Consider the following 22,230-nt stretch of genomic DNA (forward strand, 5'->3'; position numbering starts at 1 on the left):
CCCATGCAAACGAACCACGTTCTGAAAAAATAAAGGGACCAACTCAGAGGAGGAAGGCAACTTAGGCAAGGGCACCAAATGAACCATCTTAGAAAAGCGGTCACACACAACCCAGATAACGGACATCTTCTGTGAAACCGGGAGATCAGAAATAAAATCCATGGAAATGTGCGTCCAAGGCCTCTTCGGGATGGGCAAGGATAACAACAACCCACTGGCCCGAGAACAGCAAGGCTTAGCTCGAGCACACACTTCACAAGACTGCACAAAGGTACGCACATCCCTAGACAAGGAAGGCCACCAAAAAGACCTGGCCACCAAGTCTCTAGTACCAAATATTCCAGGATGACCAGCCAACACAGAAGAATGGACCTCGGAGATGACTCTACTGGTCCAATCATCCGGAACAAACAGTCTTTCTGGTGGACAACGATCCGGTTTATCCACCTGAAACTCCTGCAATGCACGTCGCAAGTCTGGGGATACGGCGAACAATATTACCCCATCCCTAAGGATACCAGTAGGCCCAGAGTCTCCAGGAGAGTCAGGCACAAAACTCCTGGAAAGAGCATCTGCCTTCACATTCTTTGAACCTGGCAGGTATGAAACCATGAAATTGAAACGAGAAAAAAACAACGACCAACGAGCCTGTCTAGGATTCAAACGCCTGGCAGACTCAAGGTAAATGAGATTCTTGTGATCAGTCAAGACCACCACACGATGTTGAGCACCCTCAAGCCAATGACGCCACTCCTCAAATGCCCACTTCATGGCCAAAAGCTCCCGATTACCCACATCATAATTGCGCTCGGCGGGCGAGAATTTTCTAGAGAAGAATGCACATGGCTTCATCACCGAGCCATTAGAACTTCTCTGTGACAAAACCGCCCCCGCTCCAATCTCGGAAGCATCAACCTCAACCTGGAAAGGAAGTGAAACATCTGGTTGACACAACACAGGAGCAGAAGAAAACCGGCGCTTAAGTTCCTGAAAGGCCCCCACGGCCGCAGGAGACCAATCAGCAACATCAGCACCCTTTTTAGTCAAATCAGTCAAAGGTTTAACAATACTGGAAAAATTAGCAATGAACCGACGATAAAAATTAGCAAACCCCAAGAACTTCTGTAGGCTCTTAACAGATGTAGGTTGTGTCCAGTCACAAATTGCCTGAACCTTGACGGGATCCATCTCAATAGTAGAAGGAGAAAAAATGTACCCCAAAAAAGAAATCTTCTGGACTCCGAAGAGACACTTTGAGCCCTTCACAAACAGAGAATTGGCCCGCAGAACCTGAAACACCTTCCTGACCTGTAGAACATGAGACTCCCAGTCATCAGAAAACACCAAAATATCATCCAAATACACAATCATAAACTTATCCAGATATTCACGGAAAATATTGTGCATAAAGGACTGAAAGACTGACGGAGCATTGGAGAGTCCAAAAGGCATTACCAAATACTCAAAATTGCCCTCAGGCGTATTAAATGCGGTTTTCCACTCATCACCCTGTTTTATCCGCACCAGATTATACGCACCGCGAAGATCTATCTTAGTGAACCACCTAGCCCCCTTAATGCGAGCAAACAAATCAGTCAATAATGGCAATGGATACTGATATTTGACTGTAATCTTATTTAGAAGGCGATAATCTATACAAGGCCTCAGGGAACCATCTTTTTTTGCCACGAAAAAAAAACCTGCTCCCAGAGGGGACGAAGATGGACGAATATGTCCCTTTTCCAAGGACTACTTAATATAATTCCGCATAGCAGTATGCTCTGGCAGTGACAGATTAAATAAACGACCCTTAGGGAACTTACTGCCAGGAATCAATTCTTTAGCACAGTCACAATCTCTATGAGGAGGGAGCGAATTGAGCTTAGGCTCCTCAAAAACATCCCTATAGTCAGACAAAAACTCAGGGATCTCAGAAGGAGTAGATGAAGCGATTGAAATCGGAGGTGCATCATCATGAACCCCCTGACATCCCCAGCTTAACACAGACATTGTTTTCCAGTCCAGGACAGGATTATGAGTTTGTAACCATGGCAGACCCAGCACAAGTACATCATGTAAATTATACAGTACAAGGAAGTGAATCACCTCCTGATGAGCGGGAGTCATGCGCATGGTCACTTGTGTCCAATACTGCGGTTTATTCATAGCCAATGGTGTAGAGTCAATTCCCTGCAGAGGAATAGGAACTTCCAGAGGCTCCAGACTAAAACCGCAGCGTTTAGCAAATGACCAATCCATAAGACTCAGGGCAGCGCCCGAATCCACATAGGCATCAACGGAAATGGAAGACAGTGAAAAAATCAGAGTCACAGACAAAATGAACTTAGGCTGCAGAGTACCAATGGCAAAAGATTTATCAAGCTTTTTTGTGCGTTTAGAGCATGCTGATATAACATGAGCTGAATCACCACAATAAAAACACAATCCATTTTTCCGCCTATAATTTTGCCGTTCACTTCTGGACTGTATTCTATTACATTGCATAGTCTCAGGTGCCTGTTCAGAAGACACCGCCAACTGGTGCACGGGTTTGCGCTCCCGTAAACGCCGATCAATCTGAATGGCCATAGCCATAGACTCATTCAGACCTGTAGGCATAGGGAACCCCACCATAATATCCTTAATGGCCTCAGAAAGACCATTTCTGAAGTTTGCAGCCAGGGCGCACTCATTCCACTGAGTAAGCACCGACCATTTCCGAAATTTTTGACAATATATTTCCGCTTCATCATGCCCCTGAGAGAGGGCTAATAAAGCCTTTTCAGCCTGAATCTCCAGGTTGGGTTCCTCATAGAGCAATCCCAATGCCAGAAAAAACGCATCCACACTGAGCAATGCAGGATCCCCTGGTGCCAATGCAAATGCCCAATTCTGAGGGTCGCCCCGCAGGAAAGATATTACAATCCTGACCTGTTGAGCAGGGTCTCCAGAGGAGCGAGATTTTAAAGAAAGAAACAATTTACAATTGTTCCTGAAATTCAGGAAGGTAGATCTATCTCCAGAGAAGAACTCTGGAATAGGAATTCTAGGTTCAGACATGGGAGTGTGAACAACAAAATCCTGTATGTTTTGAACTTTTGCCGCGAGATTACTCAGGCTGGAAGCCAAACTCTGGACATCCATGTTAAACAGCTAAGATCAGAGCCATTCAAGGGTTAAGAGGAGGTAAGAAGCAGCTAGACAGCAATTAAGGGCTAGGCAGCAAAACTCTGAAGGGAAAAAAAAAAAAAAAAATTTCCCTTAAACACTTTTTCTCCTGCTTCAGCCCAAACAATTAACACTTTGTGGGCCGGCTATACTGTCATGAATCCCAATGGCTAGGGATAGCACAGGACAAGCAAGGTACAAATATATAACGGACGAGCTCTAGGGTGATGGAACCTGGGCTGACCGCTGCCCTACGCCTGACAAACGCAACTAGAGATAGCCAGGGAGCGTGCCTACGTTGGTTCTAGACGCCACGCACCAGCCTAAGAGCTAACTAGTACTGCAGAGAAAATAAAGACCTCACTTGCCTCCAGAGGGATGAACCCCAAAAGGTATAGTTGCCCCCCACATGTATTGACGGTGAAATGAGAGGAAGGCACACACATAGAGATGATATATATAGGTTTAGCAAATTGAGGCCCGCTGTAAACTAGAAAGCAGAACGATACAAAAGGGGTCTGAGCGGTCAGCAAAAAACCCTAATCAAAAAAACCATCCTGAGATTACAAGAACCCATGTGCCAACTCATGGCACATGGGGAGAACCTCAGTCCACTAGAGCTACCAGCTAGCATAGAGACATAATAAGCAAGCTGGACAAAAAAACCAAACAACTGAAAATCAGCACTTAGCTTATCCTGAAAGATCTAGGAGCAGGTAGGCAGGAACAAAACAGAGCACATCTGAATACATTGATAGCCGGCAAGGGAATGACGGAAAGGCCAGGTAAAATAGGAAACACCCAGCCTCTGATGGACAGGTGAAAACCAAAGGCCGCAACCCACCAAAGTCACCCAGTACCAGCAGTAACCACCAGAGGGAGCCCACAAACAGAATCCACAACACGTGTCTTTGCTTTTTATAAACGTATAAAAACACCACGCTTCATACTTGCGGGTGTTGTAACATGGCCCGCATACATAATGTGCGCATTATAAGAAGTGTAATGATGTGTAATCATCGTGCTATTTATTTTGTACGATGCAGCATTGATATTTATTTTGTAAGATCAGTACTGTTTATAGTATCAATAAAAGAGGGTCCTACCTATATAAATACTGTAGCTGTATCAAATTGTCAATAAAAGAGAAAAGAAAATGTCAAAAGAGAATACCGTATTTTCCGGCGTATAAGACGACTGGGCGTATAAGACGACCCCCCAACTTTACCAGTTAAAAAATAAAATCTTCTTAAAAGTCGGGGGTCTTCTTATACACCCTATGTCGTCTTATAGGGCCGGTGAATATGTGCCTTTTGGGGGGGGGGGAGTGATCCTGATGAGGACGAGGGGGCGTCTCACAGGAAAGTGAGTATCCCCCATTACCTTATCATAGCGCTGCAGCGTGGGGTCTCTGTGCTGGGAGCGGCGGCTGCTGTGCTGTGCTGTGCTGTGCTGTGCTGTGGCGGCTCCTCTTCTGCAGTGTGGGGCCTCTGGTGCTGTGGGGCGGTGGCGGCGGCGTATCTTCATACAGTCGGGGCTCCTCCGGCATCTCAAAGACTGGAAGCCCCGCCGGCAACTCCATGGGTACAATGCGGTCAGGTGGCCTCCGGGAAAATGGCCGCTGCTCAGATTCAGATCTCGTCCCGAGATCTCGGGAGACGAGATCTGAATCTGAGCAGTGGCCATTTTCCCGGAGGCAGCTCAATAGGTGCGATGCGGTGGCCCGGCCGCTGGGGGCTGCGCATGCTCAGATTCAGATCTCAACGAGATCTGAATCTAAGCAGCGGCCATTTTCCCGGAGGCCAGCGCATTGTACCGATGGAGTTGCCGGCGGGGCTTCCAGGCTGAGATGCCGGAGGAGCCCCGACTGCATGAAGATACGCCGCCGCCGCCACCGCCCCACAGGCCCCACACTGCAGAAGAGGAGCCGCCACAGCACAGCAGCCGCCGCCGCTCCCAGCACAGAGACCCCACGCTGCAGCGCTATGATAAGGTAATGGGGGATACTCACTTTTCTGTGAGACGCCCCCTCGTCGTCATCAGGATCACTCCCCCCCCCACCCACCATATACACCCGGCGTACAAGGCGATTCCCGGCGTACAAGACGACCCCCGACTTTTAAGAAGATTTTCAGGGGTTAAAAAGTCGTCTTGTACGCCGGAAAATACGGTAAATATTACTGGGGCTATAAATAAAATAATACACTTATGATATTGTTATCAATTTGTTGGAAGAGTATCAGTAATCAATTTAATACATTTTGATTCACTGCGGTGTCCGTGCGCTGTCTATTTAACACGCTTTATGCGTTTTTAATTAATGATCTGCTGGTCAAACAAATATTATTGGGACTATAGGTTTATGAAAATGTCTTTATGCGATTTTAATTAATTATCTGCTGGTCAAATAAATATTATTGGGACTATAGGTTTATGAAAATGTCAATAAGAGAATAAATATTACTGGGGCTATAAATAAAATAATACACTTATGATATCGTTATCAATTTGTTGGAAGAGTATCAGTAATGAATTTAATACATTTTATACTCACTGCGGTGTCCGTGCGCTGTCTATTTAACACGCTTTATGCGTTTTTAATTAATTATCTGCTGGTCAAACAAATATTATCGGACCTGTAGGTTTATGAAAATGTCTTTATGCGATTTTAATTAATTATCTGCTGGTCAAATAAATATTATTGGGACTATAGGTTTATGAAAATGTCAATAAAAGAGAATAAATATTACTGGGGCTATAAATAAAATAATACACTTATGATATCGTTATCAATTTGTTGGAAGAGTATCAGTAATCAATTTAATACATTTTATACTCACTATGGCATTCGTATGATGCCTATTTAACACTGCTTGTGTGGAATGTTTGTATCTCCAACACGGAAAGCCTGGCTGTCTGGTTAGTGATCAGTACAGATACATTTTAACAGGTGCTAGCTAGTGAAATGTTTGTATCCCCATCACAGAAACTCTTAGCAGCTGTTAGCAATTATAGTACTAGAATCCTTCAAGCTCAAAGCAGAATAATGCTACAGAAACACAGCCTCATTCTCCCAGTGGGTTATCAAATAAGGCTACTCTTAATATAGCATATAAACAACTAATATAAAACATTTACTGGGATAATATTCACTGTATTAACAAATTAAACTATATCAAAAAGGGAGGGGGAGCAGGCACACAGCTGCTGTCAGCAGGCAGGGAGGGGTAGGGTTACACACTTTGATACACTTTGATAGGGACGTGTCCACCTGTCAAATTGAGTTTGACGAAAGGTCCCTATGCTCTACTACTGATATACAATTTTACTTTAAGGAGTAGTGGTAACGATTTCATGTTTCTAGCGGAGTTTCTCTTAATGTTCACATCCACTGACATGTTGCTTTCTCGCAGTCTTTCAAGACTACAGGCTAAGGAGAGAGAAAATTCCCTGCAGTCTATTTTCAAAATAATCCTACACTTAAATAATATAAGATGTGATTATTACATTAAAGAGACGATTGTTATCAGTGTTTTTATTTTTCAGGTCACAAAGTAATAAGTGATTTCTCCAAACGTCCTCTTTTTTTCTAAATAAAGTGAAAGGGCAGAAAGTGTTAGGGTGCTTTCACATTGCGCTTTGTCACATTTGTTGGTCCTGTAGGGGCTTACTTCTGAACCCCATCCCCTGGAAAAATACAGGTGTATGCGCCGATGGGACCATAGACTATAATAGTGCTGGCAGAGTGAAAGTGCGCTCTGGCGTGCATCATTTTCGATCGTGTACGCCTAGTGGAGGTGGACATAGTAGACCGCATCTAGGTGTCCGTCTCCAGTAGGCGTATACACTAAAAAATGATGCACTTCAGAGCGCACATTCTCTCTGCTGGCACCATTATAGTCTATGGCCCCATCAGCGCATACATTCATATCCCGTTTTGTGGGGGGTTCGGACGTAAGCCCCGATGGGACAAAATGTAGTGTGAAAACACCCTTACTATGAGTGGATTCCATGTCACAAGATCCTGCTGTATGGGAATGTTGTGTTGGGCGCTTTTTATTTTTCCTCTTTGTTTAACTATTTGTAAACTATTCTGATTATTTTTTCATAGCCAGTGCACTATGAAGAAAAGGACTGGTGTAAAGAACAATACTCAGGAGGATGCTATGCAGCGTACTTTCCCCCTGGAATTATGACTCAATTTGGAAGGTATGTATGCATAGAAGTTGAAATACACCTGATAATATAACTGATTACTTATTCTGCTCTATCATCATTTAAAGGGAATATATCATCAGATTTTGGCTACCTAATTTGAGATAGAGACCCTAATTCCAGTGATGTGTCATTTACTGGGCTCCTTGCTATAGTTTTGATAAAATCACTGCTTTATCAGCAGATGATTATCACTAGAGGACTAGTAAACCTGTTGCCATGTAGTCATTATATGAGCTCTGTAAAACCCTGCCTCCAACACTGATTGGCAGCTTCCTGCCTATTCACAGTGTACTCAAAAAGCTGCCAATCAGTGGTGTGGGCAGGTTATACAGAACTCAACATGCAGAGAACTGGGAGAGCTGCAGCAGATAAAAACAGGGATTTTATAAAAAACTACAGAAAGCATCCCAGTAAGTGGAATCAAGGTCTATACCATTGCATCATGTTGCTCTCAGATGGGATAGCAAAATGCTGGTGATAGATTTTTTTAAAAATTCTATGATATATGTATTTTCTAGATTAGTGAACATTATGCTAACCGCATAATCTCTACTAATCTATTTAATGTGCTAGAGTTTAGCCATCTGTCTATTTAAATTGAGAGATTGATAATGTTAACATTTATTCCAGAGATCATCCTCTGCTAATAAACTTACATATAGACATACCTGTGCATTATGTATTACACGACACCTGTTGTCTCATATGTCCTTCATAACCACTGTAATTACAGTATTACATTAAAAGAAAACCATATATATATTTACTGTATGTACACACATGCACGCATGTACCGTATGTGTGTGTGTGTATGTGTATATATATATATATATATATATATATATATATATATATATATATATATATCAGTATGTCCCAGTTTATTGTTATATTGCAGGCTTTGGGCTTGAAGAGCTCAGTTTAACCCCTTTCCGACATTGGATGTAATAGTTCGCCAATGTCAGACTCCCTCCATTTGATGTGGGCTTTGGCAGTGAGCCCACATCTTTACTGACACATGTCAGCTGTTTTGAACAGCTGACATGTGCCTCTAACAGCCGCAGGTGTAATTGCGATCCACCTGCGGCTGTTAACTAGTGAAATGCCTCTGTCAATCTCTGACAACGGCATTTAACATGCACTTCCGGCAAGTGCGCTGGAAATCCCGCCCATCGGTGACCCCGTCACATGATTGCGGGTCACCGATGGGTTGGCATGACATCAGAGGTCTCCAGCAGACCTCTGTGGTTGCTTCTGCCGGATTGCTATGTGAACAATTCTGCTACATACAGGCAATCTGATCATCGCCTGTATGTAGCAGAGCCGATCGAATTACGGCGGCTTCTAGTCTCCCATGGAGACTATTGAAGCGTGCCAAAAGTGAAAAAATGTTTTAAAATATAAAAAAATTAAGAAATATAAAAGTTCAAATCATCCCCCTCTCGCCCTATTCAAAATAAAACAATAAAAAGAAATCAAACACACACATATTTGGTATCACCGTGTTCAGAATCGCCCAATCTATCAAAATAAAAAAATAATTAACCCGATTGTTAAACAGCGTAAGGAGAAAAAAAGTCTAAACGCCAGAATTACGTTTTTTTGGTGGCTGCAACATTGCAATAAAATGTCATTACAGGTGATCAAAAGATCGTATCTGCACCAAATTGGTATGATTAAAACCAGTAGTTTGGCATGCAAAAAATAAGCCCTTGCTCAACTCGAGATCACGAAAACTGGAGACGTAACAGGTATCGGAAAATGGCGCAATTTATTTTTTTTAAAAATTAGAAATTTTTTTTCACCACTTAAATAAAAAAGAACTTAGACATATTTGGTGTCTATGAACATGTAATTACCTGGAGAATCATAACGGTAGGTCAGTTTTAGCATTTAGGGAACATGCTAAAAAATAAACCCAAAAAACAACTATGGAATTGCACATTTTTTGCAATTTCACAGCACTTGAAATTTGTTTCTTGTTTTTGAGTACACAACATGGTAAAACCAATGGTGTCATTTAAAAGTGCAACTCATTTCACAAAAAAACAAGCAGGGGAGAAAAAAATGAAAATGCAAATCCAAAAGTACCTCTGGTCATTAAGGGATTAAATTTGATAGTACAGGTTCCTATCTACAAACAATGCCTTGTCATGATAGATGGCCACACAGCAACTGATAAATTAATGTGCAAAGAACCTTCATTCTACAAATCTTGTGTAAAAAGATGAGCAAATCTTTCATTTACCAAAGTTTTCTTGGCAACTCAGTTCGTGGAAAATAAATTTTCCACAGATCAAAAGGACTCTAAAGCCTTTAATAGTCATAAAAATTGTGTATGGCACATCTGCTTTTACTGTGCTGTCAGACACTGTATGTACAGTTTCTTCAGTATTTTATGGAATTCTCCCTATTTTATGGCTGAGCTGTCAGTTGTAATGTCCTCTCAATATCCAGATTAACTATAATAATAATGCACAATGGCAGTGACCAAGTTTTGGCAATTCAATCAAAGTAAACTGAAAACTGTTCACATTTGCTGTATTAAGCAAATTATGAAAAATTAGAAACAAATTTGATTTGTTCAAATCAATTTGCTCATCTCTAATAGTATATGTAGCAGTCATGCAGTTCAAAATTCACACATTTAATGCTGATATAAATCTTATAGCACTCAGTGTGCTGCTGTACTTGTTTGTTTGTATATTATTGCAATCGCAGCAGCTTGCACCAGTTCAAATGTGGCTCATTTTACATATATATAAGCAACTACTCATTGTAATAAAATTGTGGATATGAACTTTATGTATATGTCATATGTTCCCACAGTGTCATTCGAAAACCTGTTGGAAAGCTTTACTTTGCTGGTACAGAGACGGCTACAGAGTGGAGTGGATACATGGAAGGTGCTATAGAAGCTGGAGAAAGGGCAGCCAGAGAGGTGAAGTAAAATTGCATGTTTGCATGTAAATAGTGAAAGGGATATTGTGCAGCAGCTCCTGTTGTGCAGATTAAAGAGAACCTCAGAGGTTTGTCATTAATGTCAAAATCCCCAATAACTCATTTGACTATCTTTGTCAATGTATTATATTGCAATTTATAACTCGTCAAAAACATAATTTCTACTTTGAGCTATCTTGTTGAAATTGCTAAAAGGAAAAAATACCTTTCTTGTAATTTGGAAAGTACAGAATTGTTATTTGAAATTCCAAACTTCCAATAAAACATCAACAAAACAATAACTGGTACTAAACAAATATACCTCATTCCTTAAATGAGCACTTCAGCACAAAAATATTTCTTTTGCATATATAATGCATCATAAATTAAAAATCTTGTTCAAAAATGTTTTGAAATTTTGAATTTTAGGCTCCATATCTTATCATCAACTATTGCTTTAAGCATGAGACTACCATCATTTTATAGACAATCACCTTGGCTATCTCATACATAAATTTGACTTGCAACTATTTAACATGTGATCAGTTATGCAGATTCTTGTCATGTCACTGCATTGATACTGTTACTATAAATTACAACCTGTTCTCACATTCCCTAATAGATTAGTGTGTTATTAAATTTATTCCCAATCGAAAGGTCATTGGTTTGAGTCGAGGAGCAGCCAGAAAGAAAATATCCCAAGAAAAGAGAAACAACATAATCCAGGTCATCGATAGAGGTCCCTCAGCCAAGAAAATTGCCAAGCTGCTTCATGTGAGTGCCTTGATAGTTTAAAGAATATGAAAAGAAGTCCATTCATCCACTCAAAAATCAAGAGGTGGACATCCAGGAAAAATATCAGAGTCAACAAGTCATCTCATCACAAGGTCTATCAGTCCTGGCGCAACAATCACGGCAGTGGAAATGGCTCTTATGCTTCGTAATAGTGAGATCATGGACATCTATGCCAGCACCATGCGACGCACGTTACACAAGTCTGGAATGGGGACTTGAAAGAAGCCTTGACTTTAATATCATTATAAGAAGTATTGGTTTGAGTTTACAAAAAAGTACAAAGTGTGGACAGTAGAAGATTTAAAACGGGTGATTTGGAGAGATGAAACAAAAGTCAATAAACTAGGCTCTGAGGGGTGCAAATGGGTCTGGAAAAAACAAGAGGAAAAGGAACTAGCAGATCAAGTAATTGAAGGAACTGTCAAGTTTGGTGGAGGAAGCCTGATGATATGGGGTTGTTTCGCAGCCAAAGATATTGAATACTCGACCATGAATGATGGAGGTCTCAATGCTGAGCTATATGTGAGTATCCTACAAGAATAGTTACTTCAAACTTGAGTGTTACGGGTATAAAAAGGACAACATAGTATTTCAGCAGGACAACGACCTGAAGCATACATCAAAATTGGTAATGAAATGGTTCAATGACAATGAAGTAGAGGTGCTGGATTGACCCTCATAGTCAACAGACCTCATCCCAATTGAACACTTGTGGGTAGAGTTGAAGAACAAGCTATATATATCCAAGTGAGTCGGACAGTATGCACCAACTTTGGGAACGTGTAGAAGAGACCTGGGATCAGATTTCTGTAGGGCTGCCATCACGGAATTACTGCCCTTACTGTTGTATGGTGCACGGTGAGCGGAAGTAAAGAAGGGGGAGCCCCGATTCAGTCTGGTTCCCTCTCATGCTTCTACTCACTTGGCCCTAGGGTATAATAGAACATTTTGTGCCAGCTCACCACCACTGGTGGTGCACAGAGACTTTCTAGAGCTACACAAAACAGCTGTGCAACTTCAAGGGAGTCCCTCTGCCTCTTCTGTGATGCGCTAGTGACTGTGCATATGCAATGACGTCATTGTGTGCATGCCCCACTTGCCAGGAGGATACCTGAAGTGGAGCTGCAGGGTATCGTATGAGGGATGAGTAAGGCTACTTTCACACTAGCGTCATGCACTGCACGTCGTTATGCGTCGTTGGAGAAAAAACGTATCCTGCAAAAGTGCTTGCAGGATGCGTTTTTTTCTCCATTGACTTGCATTAGCGACGCAGTGCGACGGACCGTCGCCACCAAAAAACGTTGCTTGTAACGTTTTTTGGTGCGTCGTTCCCATCTTTTCTGACCACGCATGCGCGGCCGGAACTCCACCCCCTCCTCCCCGCACCTCACAATGGGGCAGTGGATGTGTTGAAAAACAGCATCCGCTGCCCCCGTTGTGCGGCGCTTGCACAGTATGCGTCGGTGCGCTGCAACGTCGCATTGCGACGTGCAGTGCACGACGCTAGTGTGAAAGTAGCCTAAGATGTTTTTCTTATTTAATTAAATTAATTAAATGGGTGTGGGGGGGGAGCAAATGTTTATGAACAGTGTGGGGGTGGGAGAGAGAGAGGGGACATGACATAATGAATTGGGGAGGAGGGGGGCATGTAGACATAATATATCAGGAGATCGGGAAGTACAGAGTGGGGGGCATTGGGGGTGCAGGAGTGTGACTGGTAATGAATTGGGAGAATCATTTGGACAAAACAAAAGCTGCTGGCTATGGTGATTGGTAAGGTCGTGGTGCAGAAGTGGAGATTTTCTAAGAGTTGGTGGTGGAACTGTGGAAGGTTCTATGGGTGGAGGCAGAGCTGGGGTGAAGCCTGGGCGGAGTTTCAAGGGGCCCCAATGCTTTTGCCAGTAGTGGGCCCTGAAATTCCTGGTGGCAGCCCTGGATTTCTGCATGCTTGAATCTGATTGAGAGCATTCCCAGAGGTATTTAGGCAGTGCTGAAAGCCAAAGGTGGTCTAGATTTACAAAATTGCAACAAAATAATACAAATTAAAATTTAGATGTTTATGAGCAAAACAGTAACAATGCTGTGATATGACAAGATGCTAAGTAGTTGCAAGTTAACTTAATATATGATGTAGTCAAGATAATTGTCTATAAAATGATGGTAGTCTCACATTCAAAGCTGTAGTGGAAGGTGAGAAGTGGATTGAGGAAATTCAAAGTTTAAAACACTGTTACCCTTTTTCTTGTCAGTGTACAAGAGAGCACTGATATTGTAGGTGAGACAGGTGTATACATTACACAGGAGATTCTTGTGAATACATTACATAGTACATACTGGGACTGCTGAATGCATCACATAGGATGCAATGAGACTCTGCTCTATACATCACATATGATAGTCAGCTTCTGCTGTATACATCACATAGGATATAATGATACTCTGCTGTATACATCACATTGGATACACTGAAACTCTTTATATACATCACATAGAATACACAGAGACACAGCTGTATACATTGTGTAGCATACACTGAGGCTCTGCTATGTACATCACAGGAAAATATTGAATCAAGATGGCAGGCAACCTTAACATAGCACATCAACTAAAATAGATATGCATAAAGCATAAGCACAAACCTCTAAATTAATGTTCTTTAATAATAGCCTAAGCTGCTCTTTATAGGCTTTTTTGGGGGGAGAAGGGGGTAGAGGAATGTGAGATGGGGTGGAATTTAGAGTGCTTCTTTTGTGATATGATCTTTTAAGGTATACAGTGGTTTGCGAAAGTATTCAACCCTTTGGCTTTTTACTTATTTTGTCACAAGTTGTGTTTAAATATTTTTTTAATCCGATTTGTGTGTGATGAATCAGCACTAAATAGTCTAAGTTGGTGAAAAATATAGGCAGAAATTAAATTTATGAGATCAAATAACTAAAAATTGGCATGTGCATATGTATTCACCTGTTTTGCTATGAAGCCCTTAAAAATTTCTGGTGCAAGCAATTAATAATTCACATGCTTAGTGAAAGGAAGCTCACCTGTGTGCAACCTAAGTGTCATATGATCTGTCAGTATATGCACAACTTTTCTGAGAGGCCACAGAGGCTTCAAGACCATTAAGCAAGATTTATCACTAACCAAACAACACCATGAAGACCAAGGAGATCTCTAAACAAGTCAGAGACAAAGTTGTTAAGAAGTACAAATAAAAAATATCCCAATCACTGATGATCCCCCAGAGCACCATCAAATCCAATATCATCAAATGAAAAAAACATGGTACCACAGCAAACCTGCCAAGAGAGGGCCTCTCACCAAAACTCTCAGCCCAGGCAAGGAGGACATTAATCAGAGAGGCAGCACAGAGACCAAAGGTAACCCGGAAGGAGCTGCAGAGTTCCAATGCAGAGACCTGAGTACCTGTCCATAAGACCACAATAAGCCGTCCACTCCATAGAGGTGGCCTTTATGGTAGAGTGGGAAAAAAAAGCCTTCGCTTATGCACAAAAATGGTAAGACTCATTTTGAGTTTGTCAAAAGACATGTGTGAGACTTCCAAAAATGTATGGAGGAAGGTGCTGGGGTCAGATGAGACCTAAATTTTACTTTTAGTCCACCAAGGAAAATGCACAGCTCATCACTCCAAGAACACCATCCCCACAGTGAAACATAGTGGTAGCAGTATCATGCTGTGGGGATGTTTTACAAGAGCAGGAAAAATGGTCCTAGTTGAGGGGAAGATAGATGGTGCGAAATACAGGGATATTCTTGAGCTAATCCTGTTTGTCTATATTCTAGCAAGAGAATGACCCAAAGCATACTGCTAAAGCAACACTGGAGTAGTTTAAAGGGAAACATGTAAATATTTTGGAGTGGCCTACTTAAAGCTTAGAGTTTGTAGTCAGACTTGAAGATTGCTGTTCATCACAGGAAATCATTTAACTTGAAGGAGCTGGAATAGTTTTGCCTTGAGGAATGCTCAAAAATTCCAGTAGCAAAATGTAGAAAGTTCATAGAGACTTAAGCCAAAGTGACTTGCAATGATTACTAAAGGTGGCTCTACAAAGTACTGACTTTAGGGGGATTGAATAGTTATTAGTGATCAGTGAATAGTGAAATATTTAGATTCCAGGAAATCGGCAAGAATAATTTCCAATATATGTGTATTCGTACTTAATAACGAATCCAATGCAAGTGAAAGGGAAAGCCGAATATTTTTCTTCTGGACCCAACGAACAGGTATGGGGGCATGAGAAAAAATCTGAAATGGATGGGAAAGAGCAAAAACCAAATGGAAACAGCGTGGAGGATGCCTGCATGCCTTTCTGGTTCACATATGGTATCGGGGAATAATGTTGTCAGACTATTTTGCTGGTTTTATGGATTTTTACAAAGACCTACCCAGCCAAACCAAAATAACATTTTAACGTGAAAAATGCTAAGAAACGTTACTTCCTTCATAATTACATGTATATAACACAACATTTTTTTTTAAAAAACTATACCTCACTTTTAGCATATGTTCACATGGAGCATTGTGGTTTCACTTTTTACTTTAACATTTGTGAGGTCTCTCACTCCTACATTTGGGAGGTCTTTTGCAAATTAGTTAGCAAGATAGTGAAATACATATTCCCCATCCCTTTACAATGCTATTTCAAACATGCCCATTTGAATTTTGCGACAATTAACCCCTTAAACCCCAAGGGTGGTTTGCATGTTAATGACTGGGCCAATTTTTACAATTCTGACCACTGTCCGTTTATGAGGCTAGAACTCTGGAACTCTTGCATGGATCCTGGTGATTCTGACATTGTTTTCTCATGACATATTGTACTTCATGTTAGTGGTAAAATTTCCTTGACCTTCCTTGTGCTTATTTGTTAAAAAAATGGAAATTTGTCAAAAATGTAGAAAATTTCACAATTTTCCAACTTTGAATTTTCATGCCCTTAAATCACAGAGATATATCACACATACGTCATATGTCATACATACAATACTTAATAAGTAACATTTCCCACATGTCTACTTTACAGCAGCACAATTTTGGAACCAAAATTTTTTTTCGTTAGGGAGTTACAAGGGTTTAAAGTTGACCAGCAATTTCTCATTTCTACAGTACAACACCATTTTTTTTAGGGACCACATCACATTTGAAGTCACTTTGAGGGGTCTATATGATAGAAAATACCCAAGTGTGACACCATTATAAAAACTGCACCCCTCAAGGTGCTCAAAACCACATTCAAGAAGTTAACCCTTCAGGTGTTTCACAGGAATTTTTGGAATGTTTAAAAAAAATGAATATTTAACTTTTTTTTCACAAAAAAATTATTTCAGATCCAATTTGAAATTTGACCCCAAAAGTTGTTGTACAATTTGTCCTGAGTATGCCGATACCCCATATGTGGGGGTAAGCCACTGTTTGGGCGCATAGAAGAGCTCGGAAGGGATGGAGCGCCATTTGACTTTTCAATTCAAAATTGGCTGGAATTGAGATAGGACACCATGTCTCATTTGGAGAACCCGTGATGTGCCTAAACAGTGGAAACCCCCCAAAAGTGACACCATTTTGGAAAGTAGACCCCCTAAGGAACTTATCTGGATGTGTGGTGAGCACTTTGAACCCCCAAGTGCTTCACAGAAGTTTATAATGTAGAGCCGTAAAAATAAAAAAATCTTATTTTTTTCACAAAAATGATTTCTTGCCCCCAATTTTTATTTTCCGAAGGGTAACAGGAGAAATTGGACCCCAAAAGTTGTATTGCAATTTGTCCTGAATACGCTGATACCCCATATGTGGGGGTAAACCACTGTTTGGGCGCATGGCAGAGCTCAGAATTGGAGGAGCGCCATTTGACTTTTCAATGCAAAATTGGCTGGAATTGAGATAGGACTCCATGTCTCGTTTGGAGAGCCCCTGATGTGCCTAAACAGTAGAAATCTCCCAAAAGTGACCCCATTTTGGAAAGTAGACCCCAGATGGAACATATCTAGATGTGTGGTGAGCACATTGAACCACCAAGTGCTTCACAGAAGTTTATTATGTAGAGCCGTAAAAATAAAAAATCGTATTTTTTTAACAAAAATATATTTTTGCCCTCAATTTTTTATTTTCCCAAGAGTAACAGGAGAAATTGGACCTCAAAAGTTGTTGTACAATTTGTCCTGAGTACGCTGATGCCCCATATGTGGGGGTAAACCACTGTTTGGGCGCATGGCAGAGCTCAGAAGGGAAGGAGTGCCATTTGACTTTTCAATGCAAAATTGGCTGGAATTGAGATAGGACGCCATGTCTCATTTGGAGAGCCCCTGATGTGCCTAAAAGTGGAAACCCCCCAAAAGTGACACCATTTTGGAAAGTAGACCCCCTAAGGAACTTTATCAATACACTCTTAAATCACTTATTTAATAGATCACATGAATTGATGAGGCAATAAATTCCTCTACTAGACATAAGATAACACCACAGCCCCAAAAATATAAATTGAAGAGGAAAGAGGATACATTGCAAAAAATTATAAAAATATAAATATTATTGCAGAATACTTAAAAACAATTAAAATTCCAAGCATGGGAACACAAACCAAGTGATATGTTAATGATGATGTGAATATACACTCCTGTATAAGATCAACATTGCAGACAAAAAACCTTTTTGAAGGTGGATATTTAAGTAAAAATGTGAAGGAATTACATAACACATCCTACCTAAAAAAATAAAATAAAATAATTAATCAATAAATAATTCAGCAGCTTTCAGATATAAGTGTATGTGCATAAATTTAATTTGAAGAATTTTATCTAAATTATTATATTACTGAACAGAAAATTTTTTTTATGCAAAATAAATGTCTGCTTGATGCATCAAGATCAAAATTCAACAATAGTTCCACAGCTCTTCAATATTAAATGCATATGCATATATAGAAGCTATAAATCCTATTGCCGAAATTGAAAGAGAGCATCCAAAACAAAAGCAAGTCTATTGAATGCAAGTGAATATACTTACAAATGCTGATGTGCCTATAAGATGAAGATAGAAGTTAGAAGTGGAAATGGCGTGCCCTCTGATCAGTGAGGACAGGTGTAGGCTGAACCTGGATGCTATCCAGTTGGCTCATAAATTCATAAGAAACAGCCGCACACAAAGTCTTGGAATTTTTCAAATGCACAAAAGGAGTAATTTATTGTATTCACCACAGAAGTATAGCGAAGTTGAGGTAACGTTTCGGCCCCGTAGTGGGCCTTTGTCAAACCTCACTTGTTGTAGAGATAATAGAAGAAGGTATGGTAGAAAAGGACCCCGCAAGACGGGACAGACAATTATGATGAGCAGGCTCCAAGAAGGGCACTTGGCGATGTGTGGAGTAATTGGAGGTCAGAGAAGGGGAAGCGATCCCAGTCAGGACTGCGGGTCCGGGTTGTTGTTGGAGTCCCTGTGGTGATGTGTCACCACAGGGACTCCAACTTTTTGGAGCCTGCTCATCATAATTGTCTGTCCCGTGTATGCGGGGTCCTTTTCTACCATACCTTCTTCTATTATCTCTACAACAAGTGAGGTTTGACAAAGGCCCACTACGGGGCCGAAACGTTACCTCAACTTCGCTATACTTCTGTGGTGAATAAAATAAATTACTCCTTTTGTGCATTTGTATAAGATGAAGATAACGCATCACCACCCCGGATGACGCCGTTTCGCTAAAGTGAAGTTTAGAACGTAGAGCCGTGAAAATAAAAAATCAAATTTTTTCCCCAAAAATTATTTTTCAGCAACAATTTTTTTATTTTCACAAGTATAAAAGGAGAAATTAGACCCTAAAAGTTGTTGTCCAATTTGTCCTGAGTACGCTGATACCCCATATGTCGGTGTAAACCACTGTTTGGGCGCATGGCAGAGCTCGGAAGAGAAGGAGCACCGTTACTTTTTCAATGCAGAATTGGATGGAATTGAGATTAGACATCATGTTGCATTTGCAGAGTCCCTGGTGTGCCTAAACAGTGGAAACCTCCCAATTCTAACTCCAACCCTAACCCCAACACACCCCTAAACTTAATCCCAACCCTAACTACACCCCTAACCCCAACATACTTCAAACCCTAATCCCAACCCTGACTACAACTCTAACCCCCGAAAAAACCCTAACCCTAATCTCAACCCCAACACACCCGTAATCCCAACACATCCCTTACTGTAATCCCAACCCTAACCATACCCCTAAGCCTGACACACCCCTAACCCAACCGTAAACGTAATCCAAACCCTAACCCCAACTCTAGCCCCAACCCTAACTTTAGCCCCAACCCTAACTTTAGCCCCAACCCTAACCCTAACTTTAGCCCCACCCCTAACTTTAGCCCCAACCCTAACTTTAACCCTAATGGAAAAATGGAAATAAATACATTTTTTTATTTTATTATTTTTCCCTAACTAAGGCGGTGATAAAGGGGGTTTGATTTACTATTTATAGTGGGTTTTTATAGCGGGTTTTTATGTTTGGCAGCTGTCACACACTAAAAGATGCTTTTTATTGCAAAAAATATTTTTTGCGTTACCACATTCTGAGGGCTATAATTTTTCCATATTTTGGTTCACAGAGTCATGTGAGGTCCTGTTTTTTGTGGGACAAGTTGACCTTTTTATTGGTACCATTTTCGAGCACATGACATTTTTTGATCGTGAATTTCTTTTGGGGGGCCTTTTAACCGTTCCGCATTTGGGAAAATTGATTAAGCAGTTTTATTCTTCGGGTTAGTACGATTACAGCGATACCTCATTTATATTTTAAGTTTTGGCGCTTTTATACAATAAAAACTATTTTATAGAAAAAATAATTATTTTTGCAGCGCTTTATTCTGAGGGCTATAACTTTTTTTATTTTTTTGCTGATGACACTGTATGGCAGCTCATCTTTTGCGAAACAAGATGACGTTTTTTGGCAGTACTTTGTTTATTTATATCTGTCTTTTTGATCGCGTGTTATTCCACTTTTTGTTCGGCAATATGATAAAGCATTGTTTTTTGCCTCGTTTTTTATTTTTATTTTTTACAGTGTTCACTGGAGGGGTTAACTAGTGGGTAGTGTTGAGCATTCTGATACTGCAAATATCGGGTATCGGCCAATATTTGCTGTATTGGAATTCCGATACTGAGTTCCGATATTTTTGCGATATCGGATACCGGAATCGGAAGTTCCCATAGTGCAATTATGCACTATAATGGAGTGTGGGCAGTGCGTGGGCAGACTCTGTGTGTGTGTGTGTGTGTGTGTGTGTGTGTGGGGTCTGTGCGTGCCTGCCGGGGCTCTGTGCGGCGTGCCAGGACTCTGTGCAGCGTGCCGGGCGCCTGTGCGGCGTGCCAGGGCTCTGTGCGGCATGCCGGGGCTCTGTGCGGGGCTCTGTGCAGCGTGCCGGGGCTCTGTGCAGCGTGCCGGGGCTCTGTGCAGCGTGCCGGGGCTCTGTGCGGCATGCTTGGGCTCTGTGCGGCATGCCGGGGCTCTGTGCAGGCTGCCGGGGGTCTATGAGTGTGTGCAGGCATCGTCCGATGGGACTACAAGTCCCATTGGACGATGCCTGCAACAGTGACAGTGATTGACACATTAGCCAATGATGGGACAGTAGTAGTCCCATCATCCAGCTAATGTGTTGAATGCAAAAAAAATACTAAATACATACAAAATACGTACTACATACATACATACTAACTACATACTATATACTATATACATACTGCATACATACATACTACATACATACATAGATACATATTACATACTACATACATATTACATACTATATACATACTACATACTACATACATACATACTACATACATACTACATACATACTGCCTACTACATACATACTACATACATACTACACACATAAATACTACATACATACTACACACATACATACATACATACTACATACATACTACATGCATACTACATACATGCTAAACTGCCACTAAACTTCTATCTCTCACTTCCTCCTTCGGCCTCACTCAATGGTCTTCTGCAGCCACTCACAAAGATGGTCACACACTGGACCTCATCTTCACCCGCCTCTGCTCCCTATCTAACCTCTCTAACTCACCTCTTCCTCTCTCTGACCACAACCTTCTCATATTCTCTTCCCTCTCCACTCCCTGTCTATAATCCCCACCCCACAAACTTTCACACCCTTGCAGAAATCTTAAACATCTTGACCTACATTCATTCTCTGAATCCCTCCTCCCTTTCACAGACATAAGTTCCTTACACAATGCGGATGACGCTGCCGCTCTATATAACACCACAATAGCTGTAGCTTTGGAATCTGCTGCCCCACTTACACATACCAAAGCTCACAACCCTAAACAGTTATTCAACACCTTCAATTCTCTCCTCCGTCCCCCAGCACCTCCTCCCTCCCCACTTATCTCAGCTGAAGACTTTGCCTCATTTTTCAAGCAGAAGATTGAGAACATCAGAGTCAGTTTTGGTCAACATCCCCCAGAGCCCTTCCTCCCGACTTCCCAGCCCTCCACCTTCAAAACCAACTTCTCCACCATTACAGAAGATCAACTCTCAAAATCGCATCTCACCACCTGTGCACTTGACCGGCTCCCATCCCACTTCATCCCAAACCTCACCACAGTCTTCATCCCAACCCTAACCCATTTCTTCAACCTATCACTAACAACTGGTGTTTTCCCCTCAAGCTTTAAACATGCCTCCATCACACCTATCCTCAAAAAGCCCTCTCTTGACCCATCCTCTGTATCTAGCTATTGCCCTATATCACTTCTCCCTTATGCCTCCAAACTACTGGAACAACACGTCTACCTTGAACTGTCCTCCCATCTCTCTTCTTGCTCCCTCTTTAACTGCTTACAATCTGGCTTCTCGTCACACCATTCCACTGAAACTGCCCTAACTAAAGTCACCAATGACTTCTTAACCGCCAAGAGCAAGCGACACTACTCTGTCCTCCTCCTCCTCGACCTGTCGGCTGCCTTTGACACAGTGGACCATTCCTTATTATTACAGACCCTCTCATCCCTTGGCATCACAGACTTGGCCCTATCCTGGATCTCATCATACCTAACAGACCGGACAT

At 41.4% G+C, this 22,230-nt stretch overlaps 1 protein-coding gene across 2 annotated transcripts in view; it reads left to right on the plus strand.

The window, feature by feature from the left end:
• Nucleotides 1–22,230, plus strand: part of LOC143815530 (amine oxidase [flavin-containing] A-like) — a 167,247-nt gene that overhangs the window by 127,266 nt on the left and 17,751 nt on the right. Inside the window, exons 12-14 of one of the 2 annotated variants that reach the window (XM_077294820.1) lie at nt 7,280–7,377; nt 10,216–10,327; nt 10,984–11,216. In XM_077294820.1, coding sequence (XP_077150935.1) covers nt 7,280–7,377; nt 10,216–10,327; nt 10,984–11,121 — 348 coding nt within the window. In that variant the 3' untranslated portion in view covers nt 11,122–11,216. Of the gene's footprint in view, nt 1–7,279; nt 7,378–10,215; nt 10,328–10,983; nt 11,217–22,230 lie in introns of those variants that run through there. The other variant, XM_077294819.1, reaches the window with a different exon arrangement.

This window comes from Ranitomeya variabilis, chromosome 3, assembly GCF_051348905.1.
Source record: "Ranitomeya variabilis isolate aRanVar5 chromosome 3, aRanVar5.hap1, whole genome shotgun sequence".
NCBI classification, from domain to species: domain Eukaryota; kingdom Metazoa; phylum Chordata; class Amphibia; order Anura; family Dendrobatidae; genus Ranitomeya; species Ranitomeya variabilis.